Here is a 23,543-nt window from a genome sequence, read left to right on the forward strand (position 1 = left end):
CTGATTTCAGATCCTGCCACTTGCCTGTAAAATGAGGACAAAGGGGACATCAAGGTAGTAGATAAAGAGATAGAAAACCTAAATAGAAATTCTAGTGTAGATTGGAGCAAATAGAAGACAGAATCAGCAAAAATTAAGACAGGACAACAGTAATCATTGAGTCTGAGGAATAGAAAAAAAAAGAAGAAAAGTGAACAAAGCTTGAGGGTCTCGTGGGAAACCATCAAGTGAACCAACATACTCATGATTTTCCAGAAGAGTGAGAGAAAGGGGCAGAGAGAATATTTAAAGAAATAATGGCTGAAAACTTCCCAAATTTGATGAAAGACATGAATAAAAACATCCAGGAAGCTTAATAAATATCTGAGAAGCTCAATGAACTCCAAGAAGAATGAACTCAAAGAAACCCACATTGAGATATATTATAATCAAACTGTCAAAAGCCAGAGACAAAGAGAACCTTGAAAGCAACAGGGGAGAAGCAACTCATCATATACAAAAGATTCTCAAGATCATAAGCAGATTTCTCATCGGAAACTGTAGAGGCCAGAAAGCAGTGGTCTGATATATTTACAGTGCAAAATAAAGAAAACTGTCAATCAGGAATCCTATATATTGCAAAACTGTCCTTCAAAAGTGAGAGGGAAATTAAGACATTTCCAGATAAACAAAAGCTGAGGGAGTCTGTTACCACTAGACCTGCAAGATATGCTCAAGGGCGTCCTGCTGGGTGAAATGAAAGGACACTGGACTGGATGTAACTCAAAGCCACGTGGAGAATAAAATGCTCAATAAAGGTAAATGCATAAAAGCTGGCATTATGTTAACAATGGTGCATAACTCCACTGTTTGTTTTCTACATGATGTAAGAGATTAATACATTTTTTAAAAAAAGAATTGTCACTCTAAAAGCCAGTATTATTGTAATGTCAGTTTGTAAGTTTATACATAATTTGAGAGACTAATACATTTCAGAAATTAATGATTTATTGTTTTAGACACACAATGTATAAGATGTAATTTTTTGACATCTACAACTGAAAGGAGTGGAGATGGAGATGGAAAAAAAGCACAGTTTTTGTATGTTATTGACATGAAACTGGAATAAATCCATATTACAGTAGTATAGCTTTAGGGTGTTAAATGTAATCCCCATGGTAACCACAAAGAAAATAGCTATAGAATATACATAAGAGGAAGTGAGAAAGGAATTTAAATGTTTCACTACAATCAATTAACTAAACATGAAAGAAGACAATAATGCAGGGAATAAGGGACCAAAAAAGCTATACATATATAGAAAACAAATAGCAATGTGACAGAGGTAAGTCCTTTCTTATCAATCATCTTTAAAAAGGAAGGAAATTCTGACATATGCAATAACATAGATGAACCTTGAGGACGTTATGCTCAGTGAAATAAGTCAGACACAAAAAGGCGAATACCGTGTGATCCCACTCACAGGAGGTCCCTAGAGGAATCAGATTCATAGACACAGAAAGTAGATGGTGGGAGCCAGGAGCTGGTGTTTCAGTGCGTTCAAATCTAAGACCTACGGAGCCAACTGAGATTAATTATGAGCCTTTATTAGCCAGCCAGTGACTGACTCTCCCCACTAGAGAATCAGCCCTGAGCTTCCAGAGGAGGCAGCTTATAAAGCCTAAAACCACATCAGGCAAGCAGGTTTATAGAAGCAGAAGTTAGCCATTAGTATATCTTTGCACAGGACATCTCCTAGAACTACACCCTGGTTAAACATTAAGCAGATTATAGAAGCAGAAGTTGGCTGTTATCTTCTAGTACAAAGATATATTGTTTCTGGGGGACTCTTAAATCTTATAGCAAACAGAGCCTGGTAGCCAGTTCTGTTATCTGCATCCTGGCGGTGATGTTGTTTGCTTTTTTTTTCCTTGGGAGCTAGCGCTTGAGAATATCACTCCCTGTCTTGTCTTTGTGACTAGCTTACTGGAGAATTTTCCACTTTTACACTGGGGGAGAGCGATTGGGGGCTTAGTGTTTAATCGGGACGGAGTGTCAGTTTGAAAAGATGAGAAAGTTCTGGAGACAGATGGTGGGGATGATTGTACAATCACGTGAATGTGCTTAATGCCACTGAACTAATAGTACACTCAAGAATAGTTAAGATGGTAAATTTTTTGATATGTGCATTTTGCCACTTTTTTAATTGAGAAAAAAAAAAAAGATGTATTTAGTGAGGACAGAGTTTCAGTTTGGGAAAATGAAGAAAGTCCTGGGGTTGGAAGGTGGGGACAGCTACATGACGTGAATGCACTTAATGCTGCTGACACGAACACTTAGAAATGATTGCGATTGTCATTTTTATGTGTATTTCACCACAATTAACAAAAAAGTATGTGAGAACTAAAAAGAAAAAAATAAGTGCCGTCAGCCCACAAAAAGCCATGGAGGAGCCTTAAATGCATATTGCTTAGTGAAAGAAGCCAGTCTGAGAACACTGCACACTGTGTGATTCCAACTGTGGGACATCCTGGGAAAAGGCAAAGCTACAGAGATGATAAAGATCAGTATTTTCCAGGATTTCAGAGGTGAAGGAGGAATAGGTAGAGCCCTGGGAATTTTCACAGTGGTGGAACTATTCTGTACAATACTGTGATGGTGGATGCGTGTCATTATACATTTGTCCAAACACAACTGCATAACACTGAGTCAATTGTAATGTAAATAAATTATGGGCTTCAATTAACAATAGTAATGTATCAATATTGGTTCATTCTTTATCACTAATGCAAGATGTTAATACCTGGAGAAGGTGGGGTAGAGAAGAGAAGCTGGTGGAGGGTATACGGAAACTCCCTATAGTTACTATTCGTTTTTTCCAAAAACCTAAAACTATTCTAAAAACTAAAGGCTATTAATTTTTACAAAATGTGTGTCCCATCCCAACCGTGTAGAACCAAGCCCAGCTCTATACCAGGGCCAACGTCCCACCACAATGTTGCTCTTGCCTGGGATGCCCTTCCTTACCCTGGAGGCCTCCTGGACCCCCAGGCCAGGCTCCCTAGAAATCTCCCCTGTGATCCGTGGTCCCTCTGGCTCCTGGAGGCAGGCAGTGGTCCAGGCAAAATGTCTTGTGAGAATCTAAGGAATTCAAATACCATAGGTGTGGCTGGAAGTTTGGTTTTTTTAAAGTTCCCTTCAGGTTCGATTTATTTTGGTTCAGGTTGCTCTGGATTCATTTCCCTTTAAAAAGGATGAGAGAGAGAGACCAGGAAATAAGGACTGAAAAAGAATTAAAAGAGTTCTGACTTCACTCAGGTTTCCATGGAAACACTTAAGTGGCTTTAAAGGCCCTATTTCTCCTCAATTGGATTCAGTGTGTAATAATATATCATGGATTAATAATTAAAAACCTATGTGTGTGTATAAATTCATGCCCTTTATTATCCTAGGCCCTTAATAAACACATTCTTAAAAATCGATCAGTATTTGGGGAACAAGCAATATCATCCTGTGACAACACAGGGTGAACGAGGCATCACTGCCGTGGTGGCCCATCACACCTGCATTGGAATCCACCGGGGGTGGTCTGCACACACTTGGGGAGGAAGCTCCGTATGCAGCTGGCAACAGCCACTCAACATGCTCACTAGATAGAGGAAGACATCCTCTCTAGGTGGGTCCCTCAGACCAGAGTGAACCTACACAATTCCCAAGCCATCCCCTCTTCTGTTCAGCCCCTGATTTCTCATCCAACCAGACACAAGCATCCAATGCAAGGGGTTGGTGGCATCACACTCACTGAGAATCGGACTTGAGCTATCTTTTCCCCCTGCTCATCTCTATAGAGGGAAGAATCAGGTGGTACTTCAGTCAGTTTCTTTGAGAGTAAGATTCTAGACGAGAAATGTAAATATTGACGCAAGTACCCCCTACAACCCCCAGTCAATTCCAAGGAAAACATCTAGTCATGAAACCCTGGTTTTTATTTCAAAGGAAAGCAAGTCCAGTCCCTCTCAGTGCCTTTACTCTGCCTCTCTCACTATCTCTCTCTCTGCCTCTGAGAGGAGACCACACTCTGCGTGTTATTCCTTTTCTAATAAACTTTCCTTTCGACTCCAACTTTGGCATGTGCGTTGAATTCCACCAAAGGACCCTCTTCTCTTAGTACAGGGTTTGGTCTCCCTTCACTTGGGAAAATTTGCTCTGTCCTGCATCATCTTTTCTGGCTAACCATGAAGGGACTGAAGGACATAAACTCGTCCCACCCAAATTGGCCATGGCACCTCTCATCTGAGAGTGACTGGGAGTAATTTCCCTACATACAGATCAACTGGCCTTGGGCAAACAGTCGAGCCATTTGGAGGGGGCTGGTGAGAGACTCGTTCTCTAACTGAGCAGGAGTCCACGAGTCCCCTCTACTTTTCCTAGTTTTCTTCCTCTAACTTCCCTGACTTGGTGTCACCAGGTTGGGATTGCAGAGAAGACCTGCCAAAAAACCCTGTCCAGCCTTCAAATTAAAAGACTACGCAGCTCCTTTCGGCCACAACAGGTCGGGCTGCAAGGCTTCCTACCACTTCTACGTGCACAAATGACCTCACATTCTCTGCCTCCGGGAGCCCTTAAAATAGACTTCCAGAGATTTTTATTCCCAGTAGGCGTGGACTACAGCCCTATCTCAACTTTGAAGAAGTTACAGAAGACAGACCTTTGTCCCTCAACACTCCTTAAGAAAAAGGGAATAAAATCTCTGTGGGGGAATGATGTAGGGAGGAGGCAAGAGAATTAAAATGTTAATCAAGCCACAATCAGAGATTGCAATGTGCTGATCAACCCTGCAACCAGGCCAGGAGGGCACCTGCAGAACAAAGGAAAATTTCTGCTGGGACTGCTAATAGCCCATTCCCACACCTGTGGAGGAGAAACAGGAACCAAGAGCCATTCTCTATGGCTAAAACAATAGGACGCTTATAGATTAAAGGCTGGGAACTGCCATCTGGAGTTTCACTCTACACATTCTTACCTTTTCAGCTACATACTCTTCCTTTTCTTCATTGTATGTCCATATCAAAGGAAATGGAAACTAAGGAATGACATATAAACTGAATTCCCTGAACACTCCAGGTCCCTCTCACTGACTTTCCTCTGCCTCTCTCACTGTCCTGTCTCTCTCTATTGTCACTGTCTCTCTCAGTGCCTTTACTCTGTCTCTCACTGTCTCTTTCACTGTCTCACTCTCTGCCTCAGAGGAGACCACACTCTGTCTGTGGAGTGTTACTCCTATTCTAATAAACTTTCCTTTTGACTAAAAAAAGAAGAAGAAAAAGAAGAAAAAAGGAAAGCAAGTCTAACTTAATTTTTCCCACAAGCGGTTTCCAGATCAATTCCAGTTCAAGGCAAAAATCAGATCAACCATAATGCAGCAAACAGTGGATTCGAACAGTTGGGTGATGGCTGGTGCCAACCCTGGGAGAGGGAAAAGGGGGATCTGACGCCCTCTGGTGGCTGCCAAGTGCCAAGGCCCCACCGCCACCCATAACCCACCCAGCCAACTGATATCACCAAGATGTCCTACAATAGGTGAATAGATTAACCGTGGTAATCCTACTAATGGAATATATTTAATGATTTTTAAAACTTAGTTATCAAGCTCTAAGTAATATGCATTTAAGCAGGAGCCTTAAATGCATATTACTAAGTGAAAGAAGCCAATCTGAAAAGGCTACATACTGTATGATTCTAACTCTATGACATTCATGGAAACAGTGAAAACATCAGTGGTTGCCAGGGACTGGAGTAGGCGGAGCACAGGGGATTTTTAAGGCAGTAAAAATATTTTGTCTGATACTGTAATACTGGATATATGTCATTATACCTTTGTCCAAAGCCACAGAATGTACAACACAGAAGACAGACCCTATGTAAACTGTGGACTTTAGGTAATAATAATGTATCAATATCAGTACATCAGTTGTAACAAATGTTTCCCCACTGAAGCAAGATGTTAATTATAGAGGGAACTAACTAGAGGGTGGGGGAGAGAAGGTCTCTGGAGACTTCCCTACCATGTGCTCACTTCTTCTGTAAACCTAAAATGGAAGTCTATTTTTAAAAGTTTTATTGAGGATAACTGGCATGAAAACTGACACAAAAGGACAATTACTGTATTAAACCACTTATATGAGGTCCCTAGAAGAGTCAAATTCATTGAGACTGAAAGAATCATTGAGACCGATCAGGGGCTGGGGAGGAGGATAGGGAGTGAGTGTGTAATGAGGACAGAGTTTCATTTTGGGAAGATGGAAAGAGTTCTGGGGATGGATGGACGGTAAAGATGGTTGCACAACAACATGGATGTGCTTGATGCCACCGAACTAGACACTTAAAAATGGTTAATATGGTAAATTTTATGTGTATTTTAACACAATCTTTTTAAAAAAGCTTAGAGGGATAAAATAAGGAATCACACAACTATTTGAAGAAACTTTGGGAAAATCCTTTCTAAAGTTGGCATGGGAAAAGCCTTTCTAGCTATGGCTCTAAAGCTAGAAGTTAAAATGTTGATAAGTTCAACTACATAGAAATAAACTTTTTTTGTGGCCATATAATAATTGATTGGGGAAAATATTCACAGCTCAGGCCACAGGGAAAAACCTAACATGCTAATATGAAGAATTCTCATCAGTAAGTAAAGGTTAACAACCAAAGAGCAAAGGATCTGATCAGCCACTTCATAGAAAGCAAATGAAACCAAACCCCAAATAAGCCCATGAGAAAATTCCCAACATCGCTCATAAAGGAATGCAAATTAAAACAACAAGGAGCCACCATTTTTCAACTATCATGTTGGTGAAACCCAAAAGCTTGACAACAGGCGCAGTAGTGGAGGCTATGGGACAGCTGGCAGTCGCATACATTGCTGGCAGGAGGGAAGGACAGGCCGACACCTATGGGACATGGCACAACCGAACAAAAAGACAATCACACACATGTGTGTGTGTGGGGGGGGAATACATACAACAAGAAATTTTCCATCGCAACGATTTTTAAGTGGCATTTGAACACATTCACATTTGTTGTGCAGCTATCACCACCAACCATCCCTGGAACTCTTTTCATTTTGTAAATCCAAAGCTCTGTCCCCATTAAACACTAACTCCCCACCTCCCTCTCTCAGCCCCTGGCACCCACCATTCCGCTTTCTTTCTTCATGATTTTGACTACTCTAAATACCTCATATGAGTAGAATCATACAGTATTTCTCATTTTGTGTCTGGCTTATTTCACTCAACATAATGCCCTCAAGTTTATCTATGTCATAGCACATTCAGAATGCTTTTCCTTTTAAAGCTGAATAATATTTCATTGTGTGGATATGCTCATATTTTCTTTATCCATCAGTGGGCACTTGGGTTGTTTCTACTTCTTGGCTATTGTGAATAACACTGCTGTGAATATGGGTGTGCAAATATCTGTTTGTGTCTCTGCTTCCATTTCTTTGGTTGTGCACCTAGGAGTGAAATTGCTGTGTCACACGATAATGGCATGCTTGACTTTTTATGGAGCCGCCAAACCATTTTTCAAAGCAGCCACACCATTTCACATCCCAACCAATAGCACACAGGAATTCAGTTTCTCTGCATCCTCACCAACACTTAATTTCTGGTATTTTGATTAAAGACCCCCTAATGGGTGTATGTATATGCACTCATCTTTTAACCCAGCATTTCCGCTTTAGGGAATTTACCTTCGACCTCTGCTGAAACTTGCTCTGTTAGTTCATTCCATATCCTGGCCACACTTCTATGTTGGAGAATGTAATCTTGCCCTCTTGTTAATTTCTGTGGCATTCCATAAGAAGGATGGGCCTGGAGTTAACTGTTGTTTCCTTGTGGAAGTTTATACTCATTTCAGTTTTTAGGCATATCTACATATTTAGACAAATATACCCTTTATGGGGATACTTCAAAAAATACAGTCTTTATAACATACTTCCAAAAATCCACCTTTCACTCTTTATTTTCGAGGTACCATGAAAAGCCTGGAGTCCATGGACTATATACTCTCAAACCGTTACTACATGAGAGCTACAGTCGCATGCAGAGTCATTTGGTCTCTGAAAATTCTTCTCCAGAATAATAGAGCTTTGGTGCCTGGACCCAAATTTCTATGTTAATGTGTCTGCTAAGGGGATAAAGGTAGTTCCAGGCTCATCCTTAACTCCAAACCGGGATCCTCCTGTGATCCCAATGCTTGAGTAGTACTGAGTGGCTATGCCCATCTGGTGAAAAATGGAAGGCTACCCAGCTACTTGGCTGTTGTTCCTTGAACCACTCCCAGTTTTGTTTGACATTCTAGATTTTACTATACAAGATTTAAGAGATGCAAAATGTATCAAGAGTAATACAACCAACATCCGAATACCTACCACTCAGCTCTTCCAATATAGCTGTTCTCCAACGTGCCCCTCCTCAGTTTCGCACCCTGGACCCTGGCAGAGAAAGTAGTCATCCTGAATCTGATGTTAATTTGGTGTTTAACACGTCTTTATATCATTGCAGAGAATTGGGTTTTATAGGCTTTTACATGTTATTGCTTTTCGAATGCGAGTCTTTCTGACAGGATGGATTCTTTCGACAATATGATGTTATCTCTAAAATCAGTTGCTACTTGAGTGATAAAATTTTGATATTAAAGGGCTGGTTCCTTACAAATATTCTTAAAATTCGTCCTGCAAATTCTCAAGGTGATGACCCTGTGAGGATTTCCTCACTCTCAGCTGGCTGCCAGCTTATCACTCTGCTATTGTTGGCAATGATGTGGTCATACAATGGAATGTCACTCTGCCATTAAACAAGAAGAAGGCCCCAACACATGCCACAAGATGGATGAACCTTGAACATGTTAGGCTAAATAGGGGGTCAGACATAAAAAGTCACACATTGTATGATTCCATTTATATGAACTATCCAGAATCAGTAAACCTTTAGAGACAAAAAAGCAGATTGGTGGTCGACAGAGGCCAGATGGGAGGGGAATGGGGAGTGGCTGTTTAATGGGCATAGGGTTTCATTTTAGAGTGATAAAAATGCTTTGGAAGTAGAAGGATATGGTGGTCACATAACAATGAGAATGTTCTAAACACCCCTGCGTTGTACACATTAAAGTGGTTAATTTGATGATGTGAGTTTCACCTCAATAAAAATAAAAGTAAAAAATTTACAGCTTTAGCAATGCCAACTACCGTGGCATTTTCCCCCTTATTCAAAGTGAGTCGCAGAAGAAAAAAAGGGGGAAAGGGAACCCCTGGGACATCTCTGACAACTGAGGTGGATCCAAGAAAATATTTTCTGTGGGCCCTCCTTGGCTGCATAAGATGTTTGCAGTCCCCAAGGCAGCTTCAGGTCCCAGCTCACTCTAGGCTAGTTCCTGGCTGTTACCCTCATTTTGGCTTCACCTGGCCCAGAGGTGGCCTTCCTCACGGTATCATTTGTGATAATGAATGACCCAGGCCGCCATCGGAGATGTTGGTGTGTTTGGTTCTAGACTACCAATGAAGCGAGTATCAAAATACAGCAAGTCATCATCTTTTTGCTGATGGAGGGCCTTGCCTTCAGTTTGGAAAAGTTACATCTGTGAAGCGCAATAAAACGAGGTCTGTCTGTAGATAACGTTCTCCAGGTGGACCCACCGTGCATTCTGAGTTGAGAGTTGATTTATAGGAGCTATGGAGGTTAAAGGAACAAGTTCAGAGACAAAGCTGACAAATCTGATAGGCGAGATGCCTCTTAAAATGACAGAACCCATTTCCGCAGTAGGTCAAAGGTTTGTGTGTGTGTGTGTGGGTGGGTGGGGGGACTTCTCTAGATTAAAAGGGACTTAAAAGACACAACAACCAAATACAACGCGTGGACCTTATTTGGATCTAAATTCAAATAAACCAAAGTGTAAAAAGACATTATAAGATTACTAGGGAAAGGAGATCATGGATTGCTATCAGATAAAACCAAAAAGAATTATTGTGAATTTTGTTAGCTGTGACATTTGTATGGTCATTATGTAAAGAAACACATACTGAAATTATAGGGGTGAGTTGATGTGAAGTCTGGGATTTGCTTTAAAATAATTCAGAGAAAAATGAGCTGGCGTAAACGTGGCAAAATCTTAACTGTCGAATAGGATGATGAGTGTATGTGGGTTCTGACTTGCTTGTGTATTTGGAATTTTTCATACAAAAGAGTTTTAGAATGTCGTTAGCTATTCTCAAATCTTAAGGTCCCATTGTCCTTTCTCTCCTCTCTCTAGTGTCTCCCAAATAAGTACAGATATGCCTCATTTTATTGTGTTCCACAGATGTCTTTTTTTTACAAATTGAAGACAAGTCTCTACCAGGAAAAAGATAACTCACTTAATTCCAATACACCCTTTATTGCGGTGTTTTGGAACCAACCGCAATATCTCAGAGGTTTGCCTGTATCTGCCACGTGACCAAACCTGGAGGAGGGTGATTGGATGAGAGTTAAAAATAAAAAGTCAGATGGTGGTTCATGCCCTTGCACCTGTGGCTTGAGTATAAATTTAAGAAGAGTTTGTGGCATCAGGGCCGAGGCAAGTCTGGAAAAGCCCAAAGGGAACACTCGAGTGATTGGGCACACTCGGCGCACTTGTCGTTGAGCATGTTGCAAGGCCTGGACTGGAGGGAGGGCTCTAGGTGCCTCAGGCACAGGATTTAAGGAGGCATCCCCTCTGGGAACAGACCCTGCGCTTGCTGGATCCTGAGAGGGGTCCCTCCTTAAATCCTGTGACAGGGACATGGCTTCCCTTACCCAGGGCCTAGCACATTGGGTTCCTCAATTCAATGCCCAGAAAACTAGGGAGGTTTACAAGCTCCCAGGGCCAGCTAGGCGATCCTGCCCTTCCCTGTGGATGTCTCAACTGTAGGACACTGGCTTCCTCTGCTAACAAGGTAGGTACAAGTTCTAGGGATGGATGTGGCCCGTCTCTGCAGCCCTGACTTTGGCCACCATCTACCTACCATCTTGAAAGAACGGTAAACAGCTGACTGCAATACCTGCCGCTTCTCAGGACAAAAGCAAACTGGCCAGCCCTTCCTATGAGTAAGGCTGGAGGAACCAGCCAGCTTCTCTGAACCAAGCCTCAGGTGCCCTCTGCTGGTCTCACTGATTAAAACAGCTGGCACTGAGGATGTAACTGGTGGCCAATTGCTGTCCTGGCCTGGAAAATGGAAATGATTAAAGCTAATCAAGAATAAACTTTAAGAGAAAGGGAGAACTGGAAATGTTCACATTAGATCGAGCATCTTTCGACTCCGAGGGATGCCCACACTTAGGCTTCAGACTCTATTGGTCATCCATTTACTGAGCTCTCCTCATGGAGCAGCCCCAGGCCACCCCCATCCCAGCAGGCTGGGCTGTCTGTCTATAGCTGAGGAGCAGCCGCCCCTCCAAGGGAACAGGAGGGCAGAGCATGGACTCAGAGCCTCAGTCTTCCCCACACGGCCACACCAGGGACTCTGAATGCTTTCATGTGATTTTTTTTTCTAACAGTTCTGAAGAGAATCATTCCCATTTATACCTAGGTAAGGAAGTTAAGGCATGGAGCTGTCACTTCACCTGTCCCAGGTCAGTCACAAAGTGAGTGCGAAAGCCAAGATTCAAATGCTACTTTTATAGATATGTGATACAGTATTAAGGAGAGTTACCATGCTGTATATGGCATTCCTATGATTTATTTATGACTTGAAGTCTGTGCCTTTTGACTCCCTTCGCCCATTTCCCCTACCCCTACCCCCCCAACCCTCTGGCAGCAACTTATCTGTTCTATGAGCTCATTTACTTTTCTTCTTTTTTAGATTCCACGTATAAGAGAGATCGGTATTTGTCTCTGACGTATTTCACAGAGTATAATGCCTTCAAGGTCCATTCATATTGTTGCAAATAGCAAGATTTTCTTCTTATGGCTGAATAATATTCCATTGTGTGTATATATACCACATTTTCTTTATCCATTCATTTATTGATGAACATCCCCATGGTTTCCATATCTATTGTAAATAATACTGCAATAAATATGAAGGTGCAGGTATCTTTTCAAGCTGGTGTTTACTTCAGGTAAATACCCAAAAGTGTGATTGCTGGATCATATGGTAGTTCTAGTCTTAATTTTTGGAGGAACCTCCATGCTGTTTTCTGTCCTGGCTGTACCAATTCGTGTTCCCACCAACAGTGCACCAACATGTGTTATTTCTTGTCTTTTTGATAATAAGCATTCTGACAAGTGTGAGGTGATATCTCATTGTGGTTTTGATTTGCATTTCCCTAATAGCTAGTGAAATTGGGCATCTTTTCATATATCTGTTGGCTGTTTGTATGTCTTCTTTGGAAAAATGTCTATTCAGACCCTTTTTGCCCATTTTATAATTGGATTTTTTTTATGTTTGTTTTTTTGTGTGTGTGTGTGTGTTTTGTTTTTTGGTTTTTTTTTTCTTTTTTTTTTTTTGCTGTTGAGCTGTATGAGTTCTTTAATTACTTTTGGATATTAATCTTTTATGAGGTATGTGATTTGCAAATATCTTCTCCTATTCATCAGGTTGCCTTTTTATTTTGTTGGTTTCTTTTGCTGTGCAGAAGCTTTTTAGTTTGAAATAGCCCCACCTGTTTTTCTTTTCCTTTTTCGCTTACCCACCTGTTTTTCTTTTCCTTTTTCGCTTACCCACATGTTTTTCTTTTGTTGCCCTTGCTTTTGGTGTCAAATCTAAAAACTCAAGACCAATGCCAAGGAACTTCCTGCCTATATTCTTTAAGTTTTATAAATTCAGGTCTTACATTCAAGTCTTTAATCTATTTTGAGTTGCTTTTTGTTTTAAGATAGTGATTCAGTTTCATTCTTTTGTGTGTGGCTGTTATGTTTCCTAACACTGTTTATTGAATAGATTGTCCTTTGCCCATTGTGTATTCTTGACTCCTTTGTCGTAAACTACTTGACCATTTATGTGCAAGTCTATTTCTGGGCTCTCTATTCTGTTCCATTGATTTATATGTCTGTTTTTATGCCAGTTACCATACCAGTTTGATTACTCTAGCTTTGTAATATAGTTTGAAATCAGGGAGTGGAATGCCTCCAGCTTTGTTCTTTCAAAATTGCTTTGGCTATTTGAGGTCTTGTGATTCCATACAAATGTTAGGATTGTTCTATTTCTGTGAAAAATACCATTGACATTTTAATAGGAATTGCACTGAATCTGTAGATTGTTTCCAGTAGTATGGATATTTTAACAATATTAATTCTCCCAATCCACAGCATGGAATTTCTTTTCATTTGTGTGTTCTTCAGTTTCTTTCAACAATGTCTTACAACTTTTGGTGTACAAGTCTTTCACCTCCTTGGTTAAATTTATTATAGGTATTTTATTCGTTTAGCTGTAATTGTAGACAGAATTGTTTTCTTAATCTTTCTGATAGTCTATAGTGTATAGAAATAATAGAATTTTGTATATTCATTTTGCATCCTGCAACTTGACTGAATTCATTTATTAGTTCCAACAGCCTTTTTGATGGAGTCTTCAGGGTTTTCTATATATATGTCATCTACAAATATAGTCATGTGCTGCATAAGGTTTCAGTCAACATCAGACCACATATACCACAGTATCTCATAAGATTATAATGGAGCTGAAAAATTCCTATTGCCTAATAACGTCGTAGCCATTGTAAGGCTGTAGTGCAACACATTACTCATGTGTTTGTGGTGATGCTAACAAACCTACTATGCTGCCAGCTATAGAAAAGTATAGCACATACTTTTATAGTATAGCACACAACATATTTTTTAGCGAAGTATAAAAGTATGGTTATGTACAGTACTTAATATTTGAAAATTCACAGCTATGTTGTATTTACAATACTTTTGTTACTTTGGAGTGTACTCTTTCTTATAAAAAAAAGTTTGCTCTAAAGCAGTGTGCCCTTATGTTTACCACATAAAAAAAGTTTGCTGTAAAGCAGTGTACATCTTATGTTTACCACAGCTTTTGATTGCATTTTTCTGTGCTTGATTTAACCTTGTGCAGCCTAAGTGCACAGTGAGGCAGTGATGCAGTCATGCCTTCAGCCTTAACACTCACTCGCCACTCTCTCACTGATTCACTTAAGAGTACCTTCCAATACTGCAAGCTCCATTCATGGTTAGTGCCTTATACAGGTGCGCTATTTTTTATTTTGCACACCATTATTTTTACTGTATCTTTTATATGTTTAGATTCACAAATACTACCATTGTGTTATAACTGCCTACAGTATTCAGTACAGTACCATGCTGTATAGGTTTGTAGCCTAGGAGCAATAGGCTATAACATAGCCTAGGTGTGTAAGTGGGCTAGACCACCTAGGTGTGTTTAAGTACTGTGATGTTTGCACAATGACAAAACCCCCTAACGACGCATTTCTCAGAATGTGTCCCCATCATTAAGTGGCACGTGCCTATAATGACAGTTTAACATTTAGATGCCTTTTTTTCCTTGCCCCAATTGCCCTGACCTGGGTCTTGTCACAAAGCTAGAAAGTGTGAGAGCTGAGTATCAAACCCCACTTTCCCAGATCCTACTACTCTATGGAAATAGATACAGTATGTCCACTTTGCTGTTTCTGGTACTGGGCAGGGCTGAAGCCAGAAGGCCTCTTCCCCTGGGCTGGCCAATGGATGAAGCACCAACCTCAGTCTGCTTGTCATTCCCCAGCTGGCCCATACCAGCTCCCACCCACAATGGGCATGCACAGTATCTAAGTTTTTCTACATTTGCTAGGGCTCACACTGGGCTGAGCACTGTGGGGAGTTGGGGGCTCACTAGGTGAACAAGGAGACCTGGACCCATCCTGTGGGAGCCTGTGTATGCCCCCAGATGCAGAGCATGAGGACTACCTGGTTGACCCACTGTCCAATCTAACAGCTCCTGTGCACACTGAGATATATCAAACTCAGGAAGCCAGTGCTGCCGGAGTTGGGAGTGAACATATGGTAGAACTCCTCTGCGAAAGGCCAACCATCCTACCAAAGATAAGAGCACATGGCCTCCAGGCCTATACCAAACCCCTTAATTCCTATCAACGTGCTGAGTGATGTTTAGTTTGTTGCCACTGTTGAGCTTCACAGCTACCAGAGGTCTGCATGGAACACACCCTGGCAGAAAGTCAAAAGTGGCACTTCGTAACTGACTCAAGCAGTGGAGATGTGCAGTCCTCTTTCAAAACTTCTGATTATGGTAAGGAACAAGTGTCACTCTGATGCCAGTGTACCTTAAACCCTTCCTTGAAGTTGGCTAATCCCTCTCTCTTGAACAAAAATGTCAGGATTTAAGTCCAGAGCTTTGGCAGGCAACAATATAGGATTACAATTTAATATTTTCTTCATTGCATTTTTAAATATTCATTTACATTTGTATTCAAGTTTTACTTATGGCTAGTGATAGTAGTATTTACTAGTAACCGGCAGGATGTTGTTAGGATCAAAGATAGTGCCGTGAATTTGAGAATTAAGTGACAGCATTGGGAGTTACAGTTTGAATCACGGCTCTGTCACAGTCTTAGAAAAATAACAAACTTTTTGAACCTCACTTTTTCCTTCGTAAAATGGATGTGCTGACTTGGAAGATAACCCCTGCCCCCAAAAATAAGGATATAAAAATTACTGTGTGTCCAGTGCACTCATAGTACCAATGGAACAGAAGGTTCAAGTACAGAAACTCACATGAAACTCACAGCAAAGCACATGAACATAAACGTCACAACAAAGCTGGTTTCATCTCTGGTTTTATTAACTAGCCACAGACCACCTAGGTGAAAGTCACTCTCATTCCTCTAATAGTTTAGTTTTTAAGGTATAATAACCATAATCTAAGTACCAGCTATGTATATGAACATATTCCTTTCCACAGGACTGTGTTTTTAAGATTACTTAAAACATAACATAACCAGAATCCATAATTCTGTATATATTTCCACAAGAGAAATTGTTTTATCCTTTCAAGTCATTTAACATCACTATCAATACACGAATGGTAAAAAGCACAATGTTTTTGCAAAAATTTTCCCTGTAAAATCCAAATAGTCATCCCAATGTCATCAGTCTCTAGATTGGTATTGCTTATGTAAAATGTTATCATTTGGAAGAAGCTGGGCAAAGGGAACACAGGATGTCTCATTTTTCCATTGTCAAAATAAGTTAAAGTTAAAAAAAAATGTTACTCATGAAAATGACAGTATAAACATTGCAGTTCAAAATTTAAGACAAAAATTTGAATGGCCTTAGGAGAGCTTGGGAGTCACCTGACAGAAGTGATACCTGTCAGTGGGACGGTGAGGCCCAAAGAAAAAGGCTTGCTTATGTATAAGGCTCATTACTAATTCCGGCAGTGATAAACATTACACGGTCTTGTTGCTCTGCTCTCCCCAACTGCTAGACCAAGAAGCCCCCGAATTAGCTTCGGCTAACAAGGAAGAATGTGAGAAGGGGAAAGGCCCCCTAATTTTGTGAAAACGGAGCGAGGGAATACTCTCTATATAATTTATTTCAGTCACCGTGCACTTGAGACTCACTCAACCACTTGCGCAATCCCAGGCAGACAGTGTGCCAGGGCTCACTGGGTTTCATCTCGGGTCCTGCGACTGCACCAACGAGTTGGCCTGGCTCAGGGCCAGCTTGTCCTTTTTCTCTTTCTGCAAGACCTGCTCCTCCCACAGCGCTTGGTCCACCTGATCGTCGGTAAGCACGACAGGCTGGTACTTTTCATCGAAGAGACGCTCGTTGGCCTCCGAGTGTAGCTGATGGGACCCGACGACGCGCAAATGTGCCGGCAGATGGAGAAACTCGTCATCGTTGATGTCGCAGTCGCGCATCCGAGCCCCCAGCATCCACCAGCGGCCCACAAAACCCACGTCCAGGATCCGGTCCGGGAACTCAGCCCAGCGGGGCTGCAGATAGCGGCAGCGGGCTTGGTAGAGGCTGGCCTGGGCGTCGTAGGGCGCCTCGTACACCAAAGAACAGAGACCTAGGTTCACGTGGCGCAGGCGACCGCGGCCCCGAAGCCAAAGCAACCGCTGCACATAGGCTTCTGAATCGCGATTGCGCGTGGCGGGCGCCAGCAGCAGGAGGGCCCCCGAAGCATCAAGCAGCGCCTCCTCAAAGGCCGCCTCGCTCGGCGCCAGTGCGCAGCAGGCCGCCGCACCGCCCAATAGCCCCACGTACATGGCTGTCCGCCCGGGCCGGGCCCGCGCCGCCGCCGCCGCGTCCCCACAGGCCTCCGAGTAGTCCCTTAACAGCGCGCGGGCCCAAGTGCCTAAGGGGAGAGAAGCGTGGTGAGAGGAGTCCAGCCGCTGCGACCACCTACCCCGCCACTTCCTGACACTCGCCGCTACTCACCCAACCGCGCCCACACGCCTGGCTTCGCGGCTGCCGCGTTCCCAGCCTCTCCGCGGCTTCGCGACCAAAGTCTCCTCAGAGCGGCCGCCGCCATCCTCTTCCGGCTTGGTGTCCGATCTCCGAAGAGAAACGCCAGGTATTCGAAATAAAAGGCCCCGCGAGTCTCATTTGCGCAAGCGCCAATATCGCGGGATGTGGCTTCCCATCGGAAGAGGAAAGAAAACGGACCGTCGCCGGATGTTGCTGTCCGGGATGAGTGGGATTGAACGGTGAGTAGGCGGGTCGCGCAGGCGCAGCATCTCCTGGCCGCGCCGCCTGAGACGGTCTCAGGTGAGACGGCCCCAGGTCGGGAGCTTGGCCCCTTTCATCTATGGGGTAGTGGGGCAGGGGCGGCGAGTTCATGCCCGCGTGGGTGCGGTTAGATGCCAGGCCGAGCTCTGGGCTGACGGGTGGACTCCGGGAGGGGTACTGAGTGGGGTTGGGGGCGGACTTGATCGACCTCTGTCCTCAGAGCAGGATGCAGTGACACCTCTGAACGACCATGGCAGCGGCCGACGAGCTGGCCTTCCATAGTGAGTGCAGCTGTGACCTGACTCGACCCTCTACTCCCTCCGCTGGCTAGAATCTCCTATCCAGGTCCCACCTCATATCACGAGCCGCAGTCAGTTGTGAACCCCGACCCCAGCCACAAAACCCAGCCCTAACTAGAAGCCTGCTTCATCCCTCAACTCAGACCACAAACCTGGACCGGTACCCCAAATCAGACTCCATCCCAGAACCAGCCCTCATTTGTCACCCCAGATCCCGCAAACAAGGAAGCTGGGCCCTGAATTGAGAACACTTGAAGTGGCCATGGTTAGAGAGTCATGGACCCCAGGTGAGCCATGGGCCAAACCAAGTTGTCTTGACTTCCCAAACATGCCTGTATCCCATATTCTCGATAGAGTTTGAGGAAGCCACTAATCTGCTGGCTGAGACCCCAGATGTGGCTACCACCAGCAGAAGCGATGAGCTGACCACACAGGAGCATGTGGCTGTGGCCATGGGCTTGGATGGCAGCTATGGAGCTAAGAATGAGGTGGAAGAGAGTGACAAGACCGTGGTGAGTCCTTATACCCTGCCTCTGCTCAATGCCCAGTTGACCCAGGCTGGAAGGGCAAGCACTGAAAGCCTGCGCTGTGCAGCTTCTACAGGAGGAGAAGCAGCAGTCTGGGTTCTGGACCTTTGGCTACTATCAGAGCTTCTTTGATGTGGACACCTCACAGGTCAGACCCTGGAAGCTGGTGGGATGGGGCTTGGAGTCATGCTTGAGTTTCACATAGTCACTGAGCACTGTGTACCAGGCCCTGGGCAGGTTGCTGGGGATACACATGTAGGGGAACAAGAGCTTCCCCCCACCCAGGCTCGCAGAAGTAACTGGTGCGCAGTAAGGATTGTGGTGTGGTGACTGGGGCTTTACAGTGGATGCACATCATAGGATGGCTTAGAGAAAAGTCTTCTCAAGAAAATGAGGAATTTGCTAAGACTTAAAGGAGAAGGAAGACTTGGCTGGGCAGAGTGGAAGGAAGCATAAGTATGTTCCAGGCACAGGGAACATTATGTACAGTGGACCAAAGATGAAAAGAAGGCATGAAGTATCACAGAAGCTACCTGTCAATATAGTTGGAGAGTGAGAGGTGGGGGATAGGCAGGTAGAAGCCAGATCACAAAGGGCCTTGTGAGCTATGTTAAGGAATTTGGGGTTTTTTCCGGGAGTGCTCTGGAGAGTCATGGAGAAGAGAGGATTGAGTGGAACAAGGAGATACGCAATGTGGAAGGTGCATCAGAGGCCCCAGGCCAGAGCAGGAGATGATAAACCAGGGCTGCAGAGTAGGGGACTTATTGGAGATGTGGGACGGAAAATGCCCAGGGCTCGTTGGCGTTCCTTACTGGGCTTGCGGGAGGCAATAAGGGCAGCCTAGTAAAGAGGAAGATGGCAGGCCTGGAAGTCATCAGAGTGGTGGGACACTGGCATACTGAGTGGAGGCTGGCCAGGGGAAGGGCCTCCAATCCTAGAGAGAAGAGCTGATTCCTCTCAGTGTGGAGAGAGGTGGAAGGGCAGCAGAGAAGGAGCCTCTAAGGTCAGGGCAGGAGCTTGGCCTCTTTCCTCTGTGGGTGATGAGGAGCCCTGACAGGTTTCCATCCTGGGCCCTGGATGTGCCCTCAGGTCCTGGACCGGATCAAAGGCTCACTGCTGCCCCGACCTGGCCACAACTTTGTACGACACCATCTGCGGAATCGGCCCGACCTATATGGTGAGTGAGGTTGTACTTTCAGCTCATTCAGTTATTCATTCAGCAGATGTGGACTCAGTGCCTGGAACATAGCTGAGAAGAAAGCAGAGTCACTCATGGAGAGCATGGAATTTACACTGTTCAGGAACATAAAAGACATTAAAAGTTGCAGAGGGCAATGGGGTTAGGAAGAGAAGAAGCCGGTCTACAAAATGAGTGTGGCTACTTTACATGGGTTGGTCACCCTCTGAGGAGGGTGAAGGAAACAGCCTTGTTGGTGTGAGGGTTGGGGTTGGAGAGACCTAGGGAAAGAACATTCCAGAAGGGGTATAAACTCTGGCAGAAACACCTGAACTGCAGGGCAGCACTGTCATTGGAGCAGAGTGAGGTGCCAGGAGGCCATCAAGGTGACAAATTACAGGCCTCCTAAGCTTTGGTGAGAAGGGATTTTAGCTGAGTGTCCTTAGGTGCCCACTGGCCACTGTGGGGGATGAGGGTGGAAGACAGGAGACCAGGGAAGATGTGGCCACTGTGGTCCAGCTGCAGGTTGGTGGTGGGGCCTGGACTGGGAGGAGAGGACTGGTTGGATTTGGGGCTTTGCCTTGAAAGTAAAGCTGACAGAATTCGCTGACTCCCTAGATGTGGGGTGGAAAGAGAGGTGCTAAAGAGGGCACCAAGGTTTTTTCTTGGACTATGAGAAAGACAGAGTTGTTATTTATTCATGGGAAAGGCTGGGCAGATTTGAGAGGAAAGAGCAAGTATGGTAGAGTGGAGAAGGAGATACCCACGTGGAAACGTTGCCTGTAAACCTGAGGTTCCAGGCAGAGACCCAAACTTGAGATGTTTAGGAGTCTTCAGCCTAGAGGTGGCACAAAACCCTGAGGTTGGACAAGGTCATACAAGAGGTGAGGAGAGAGGGGCCTGGAACTGAGTCCGGCTGGCTCCCTATTATTAAATAGGTCAGGGAGTCAGAGGTTGAGGAATTTCCAGTGACGTGAGACAGAAGCCAAGAGCATGAAGTGGTGGGCGGCAGAGGAGGTCAGCTTCATCAAAGGCCATTGAAAGGCCAAGAAAGGTGAAGGCTGACAGCCAGCACTGGATTCAGCCACATGGTTGTCATGGGGTAGAGTTAGCCCAGGGTGTAGAAGGAGGCTGGGACAAAATAGGACAAGTCACCTGTCATGGGAGCTCTGGGTCTGGAACCAGACCACACCCCATCTACAGGCCCCTTCTGGATCTGTGCCACACTGGCCTTCGTCCTGGCCATTACTGGCAACCTGACACTGGTGTTGGCCCAACAGAGGGACCCCTCCATCCACTACACACCTCAGTTCCACAAGGGTAAGCAAAGTGGGCAAGGCCCAGCACCTGGTGGGGCAGTCACCATAGGGCCCCAGGGTCACACAGCTATCTGCCTTGCCCTACAGTGACCGTGGCCAGCATCACCATCTACTGCTACGCTTGGCTGGTGCCACTGGTGCTGTGGGGCTTTTTGCGTTGGCGCAAGGGTGTCCAGGAGCGCGTGGGGCCCTTCACCTTCCTGGAGACCGTGTGTGTCTATGGCTACTCGCTCTTTGTCTTCATCCCAACCGTGGTGAGTACAGCCCAGGGGTCAGGGCAGCAGGTGCCATGGAAACACTTGGTAGTCAGCTGCCCATGTCACCCCCAGGTCCTGTGGCTGATCCCTGTCCCATGGCTACAGTGGCTCCTGGGGGCATTGGCTCTGGCATTGTCAGCCACTGGCCTAGTGTTCACCCTTTGGCCCATCGTCCGTGAGGACACCAGGTTGGTGGCCTCTCTGCTGCTGTCTGCCGTTGTGCTGCTCCATGCCCTTCTGGCCATGGGCTGTAAGGTATGGGTCTGGGGTGGTCATGGCTGGACTTTGAGGTCAGCCTGATGGCCCTGATGCTGACCCCAGGTGGGTCTCGGTTCAGTTTTATTTCTTCCAGCCGCTGCCTCCGGAGCATGTGGCACCTCCACCTCAGGCCACACCTCTGCCCCCAAATGTACTCCTGACAGCCACTCCACCAAGGGCAACCTAGGAAGGCCCAAGTAAGGAACTGTTTCCAGCTATGGCGTAAGGGCTTCCAACTCCCCCTTCCCCCTACCCTTTCCCCCGGGAGGGTGCGACATCACAGGGCCACTGCTAAGAGTCTCTCTCTTTCAGGTCCAACCTGAGGGGATACCTTTGCCTGCCCTTCCCCCCAATGACTGAAGGCCCTTTGACACTTCAAGATCACTCTGCTTACTTTCCAGACTTTTCTTACAAAGCAAACACTTTTATTTTCTATGCAAAGGTGATTCAGAGAATTTATATAAAGGTGGGAGAGGGGTGGCTGAGCAGGGAGCTTCTAGTGCATCTGTCACCCCATGGGCCACCTGCTGGGCCTTCTGCTTCCCCTGACTTGGACAGGCAGGAGAGCAAATGGGGCCATCCCAGCCTAGCCAGGACTACCTTCCTGTTGGAGACAGGTGCCCAAGGATGTGGCAGTGGCTGCTCACTGCCACCCAGGGTGCCCAGTTAGCAGGGCCCAGCCTCAGCTCCAGCACATCTGATTTTGGGGGTATTAGAAACGGGGAACAGAAATAGAAAAAAATTGCCTGTGCTGAAACATACATTTCCTTGTTTATTTTTTTTCCATTTTTTGGAGGGAAAGGTCCCTGCAAGGCCCCTTCCCAGGCTGGGAGAGGACCAAAATGCCATCATCGTAGTAGGGACTGGAACATCTACAAATATCGAGGGAAATACATAGGCCTAATGTTAGCTATAAGGAAAAAAAAGACGCCTTCAATGACAGATTCTTGAGGTTTCTGCATCTGCCCCCAATGGCTGACAGTGACCCTCCCCTCCAGGCCCACAGGCCACCTGTTTTGGTGAGGTTGGGGAACCTGCAGGGGCTGAGGGACAGGACAGCAGCAAGAGGCAGGGGCCACAGACAGAGGGCCTTCCTGACAGCTGGGGTGGGTTGTACATTCAAGTGTGAGGTGAACCTTTTTGTGGGAGGGGGCTGGGGGCTGCACAGGCCTGGCCCCACTCTGTCCTGAAGACCCAGCAGGGCTGCCCCTCACCACTAAGCCTCTGAGTTGAGAGAGGGGCTGCTGGCTCGGCCCGGCCGGCCTGGTTTCTCAGAGGGTCTATGGATTGACACTGGTTCTTTTCGTAAAAAAATAAAATTAAAAAAAGCAGCATGTCACGCCCATTGTGACCAAGGCCTGGTAGTTGAAAGAGAGGCCCTGCCTAGCCAGGACTGCCTTCCTGCTGGAGACAGGCAAGGATGGGGTGGTGGCTCTGCCTTGCCACCTGCCCCACAGGGCCTGCAGCTGTCAGGCCTGGACACGCCTGTTATGGAAGATGTTAAACTGGGGGCACGGGGGGGGGGGGCAGGGGACAGGGCTCCCACGACATGATCTGTAAAATACAGCAGCGACACGCGCTCAGGGCCAAGATGTGGGTGGGTGGGTGGTGGGGCAGGGGTGGCGGCGGCAACATTGTGTAAAAAAGTGTCCGAGTTCCCATAGCAAAGAGGGCCGTGACCGGTGTTTGGGCTTCTCCAGTACAGGGGTGAAAGCCGCCAGGGTGGAGGGGTGGGTGGGCAGGTCTTCATTTGGTTTCCTGATGCTGTCAGTCTGGTCCCCGCTGGAGGGGCCTAGCTCCCGTAGTGCATGGTGTTAGTTGGGATGGACATGGGCGAGGCCATCGAGATGGCCGGGCCGCCCATGGTGAACTGGCTGTTGACTGCATAGTGGGCACTGGAACTGCTGCCACTGCTGCCCTGGGCGCCGGAGGACCCTGTGGGGCGGGGCATGGACAGTGAGGACCATCTCGGCCCCCTTGCCCGCCCAGCCCCACAGCAGAGT

At 45.5% G+C, this 23,543-nt stretch overlaps 3 protein-coding genes across 12 annotated transcripts in view; 1 reads left to right on the forward strand and 2 right to left on the reverse strand.

The window, feature by feature from the left end:
* Positions 1-15,786: 15,786 nt before the first annotated feature.
* On the reverse strand, positions 15,787-17,524 carry TIMM29 (translocase of inner mitochondrial membrane 29). Its single transcript, XM_016153622.2, has 2 exons — positions 17,413-17,524; positions 15,787-17,329 (listed from the first exon to the last, which is right to left on the reverse strand). Exons 1-2 carry the CDS (start codon positions 17,504-17,506, stop codon positions 16,641-16,643), a joined length of 783 nt encoding a protein of 260 aa, XP_016009108.1. The 5' UTR covers positions 17,507-17,524; the 3' UTR covers positions 15,787-16,640.
* Positions 17,525-17,565: 41 nt separating this feature from the next.
* YIPF2 (Yip1 domain family member 2) lies at positions 17,566-22,871 on the forward strand. Of its 9 annotated transcripts, none has more exons than XM_016153606.2 (10): positions 17,566-17,681; positions 17,929-17,984; positions 18,357-18,514; positions 18,597-18,677; positions 19,619-19,706; positions 20,892-21,026; positions 21,113-21,279; positions 21,355-21,537; positions 21,620-21,737; positions 21,853-22,871. In XM_016153606.2, the coding sequence occupies exons 2-9, from the start codon at positions 17,954-17,956 to the stop codon at positions 21,725-21,727; spliced, it is 951 nt and encodes a 316-aa protein (XP_016009092.2). In that variant the 5' UTR covers positions 17,566-17,681; positions 17,929-17,953; the 3' UTR covers positions 21,728-21,737; positions 21,853-22,871. The 9 variants fall into 9 exon arrangements, with proteins under 9 accessions (XP_016009092.2, XP_016009094.2, XP_016009091.2 ...); XM_016153608.2 differs by having other exon boundaries at positions 17,583-17,681; positions 17,924-17,984; XM_016153605.2 differs by having other exon boundaries at positions 17,669-17,742.
* Positions 22,293-23,543, reverse strand: part of CARM1 (coactivator associated arginine methyltransferase 1) — a 37,348-nt gene continuing 36,097 nt past the window's right edge. For both annotated transcript variants that reach the window (XM_036233713.1, XM_016153530.2), the window contains one exon: positions 22,293-23,475. In XM_036233713.1, the coding sequence (XP_036089606.1) occupies positions 23,333-23,475 (143 nt within the window). In that variant the 3' untranslated portion in view covers positions 22,293-23,332. The remainder of the gene's footprint in view (positions 23,476-23,543) is intronic.

This window comes from Rousettus aegyptiacus, unplaced genomic scaffold, assembly GCF_014176215.1.
Source record: "Rousettus aegyptiacus isolate mRouAeg1 unplaced genomic scaffold, mRouAeg1.p scaffold_m13_p_16, whole genome shotgun sequence".
In the NCBI taxonomy this organism is placed as follows: domain Eukaryota; kingdom Metazoa; phylum Chordata; class Mammalia; order Chiroptera; family Pteropodidae; genus Rousettus; species Rousettus aegyptiacus.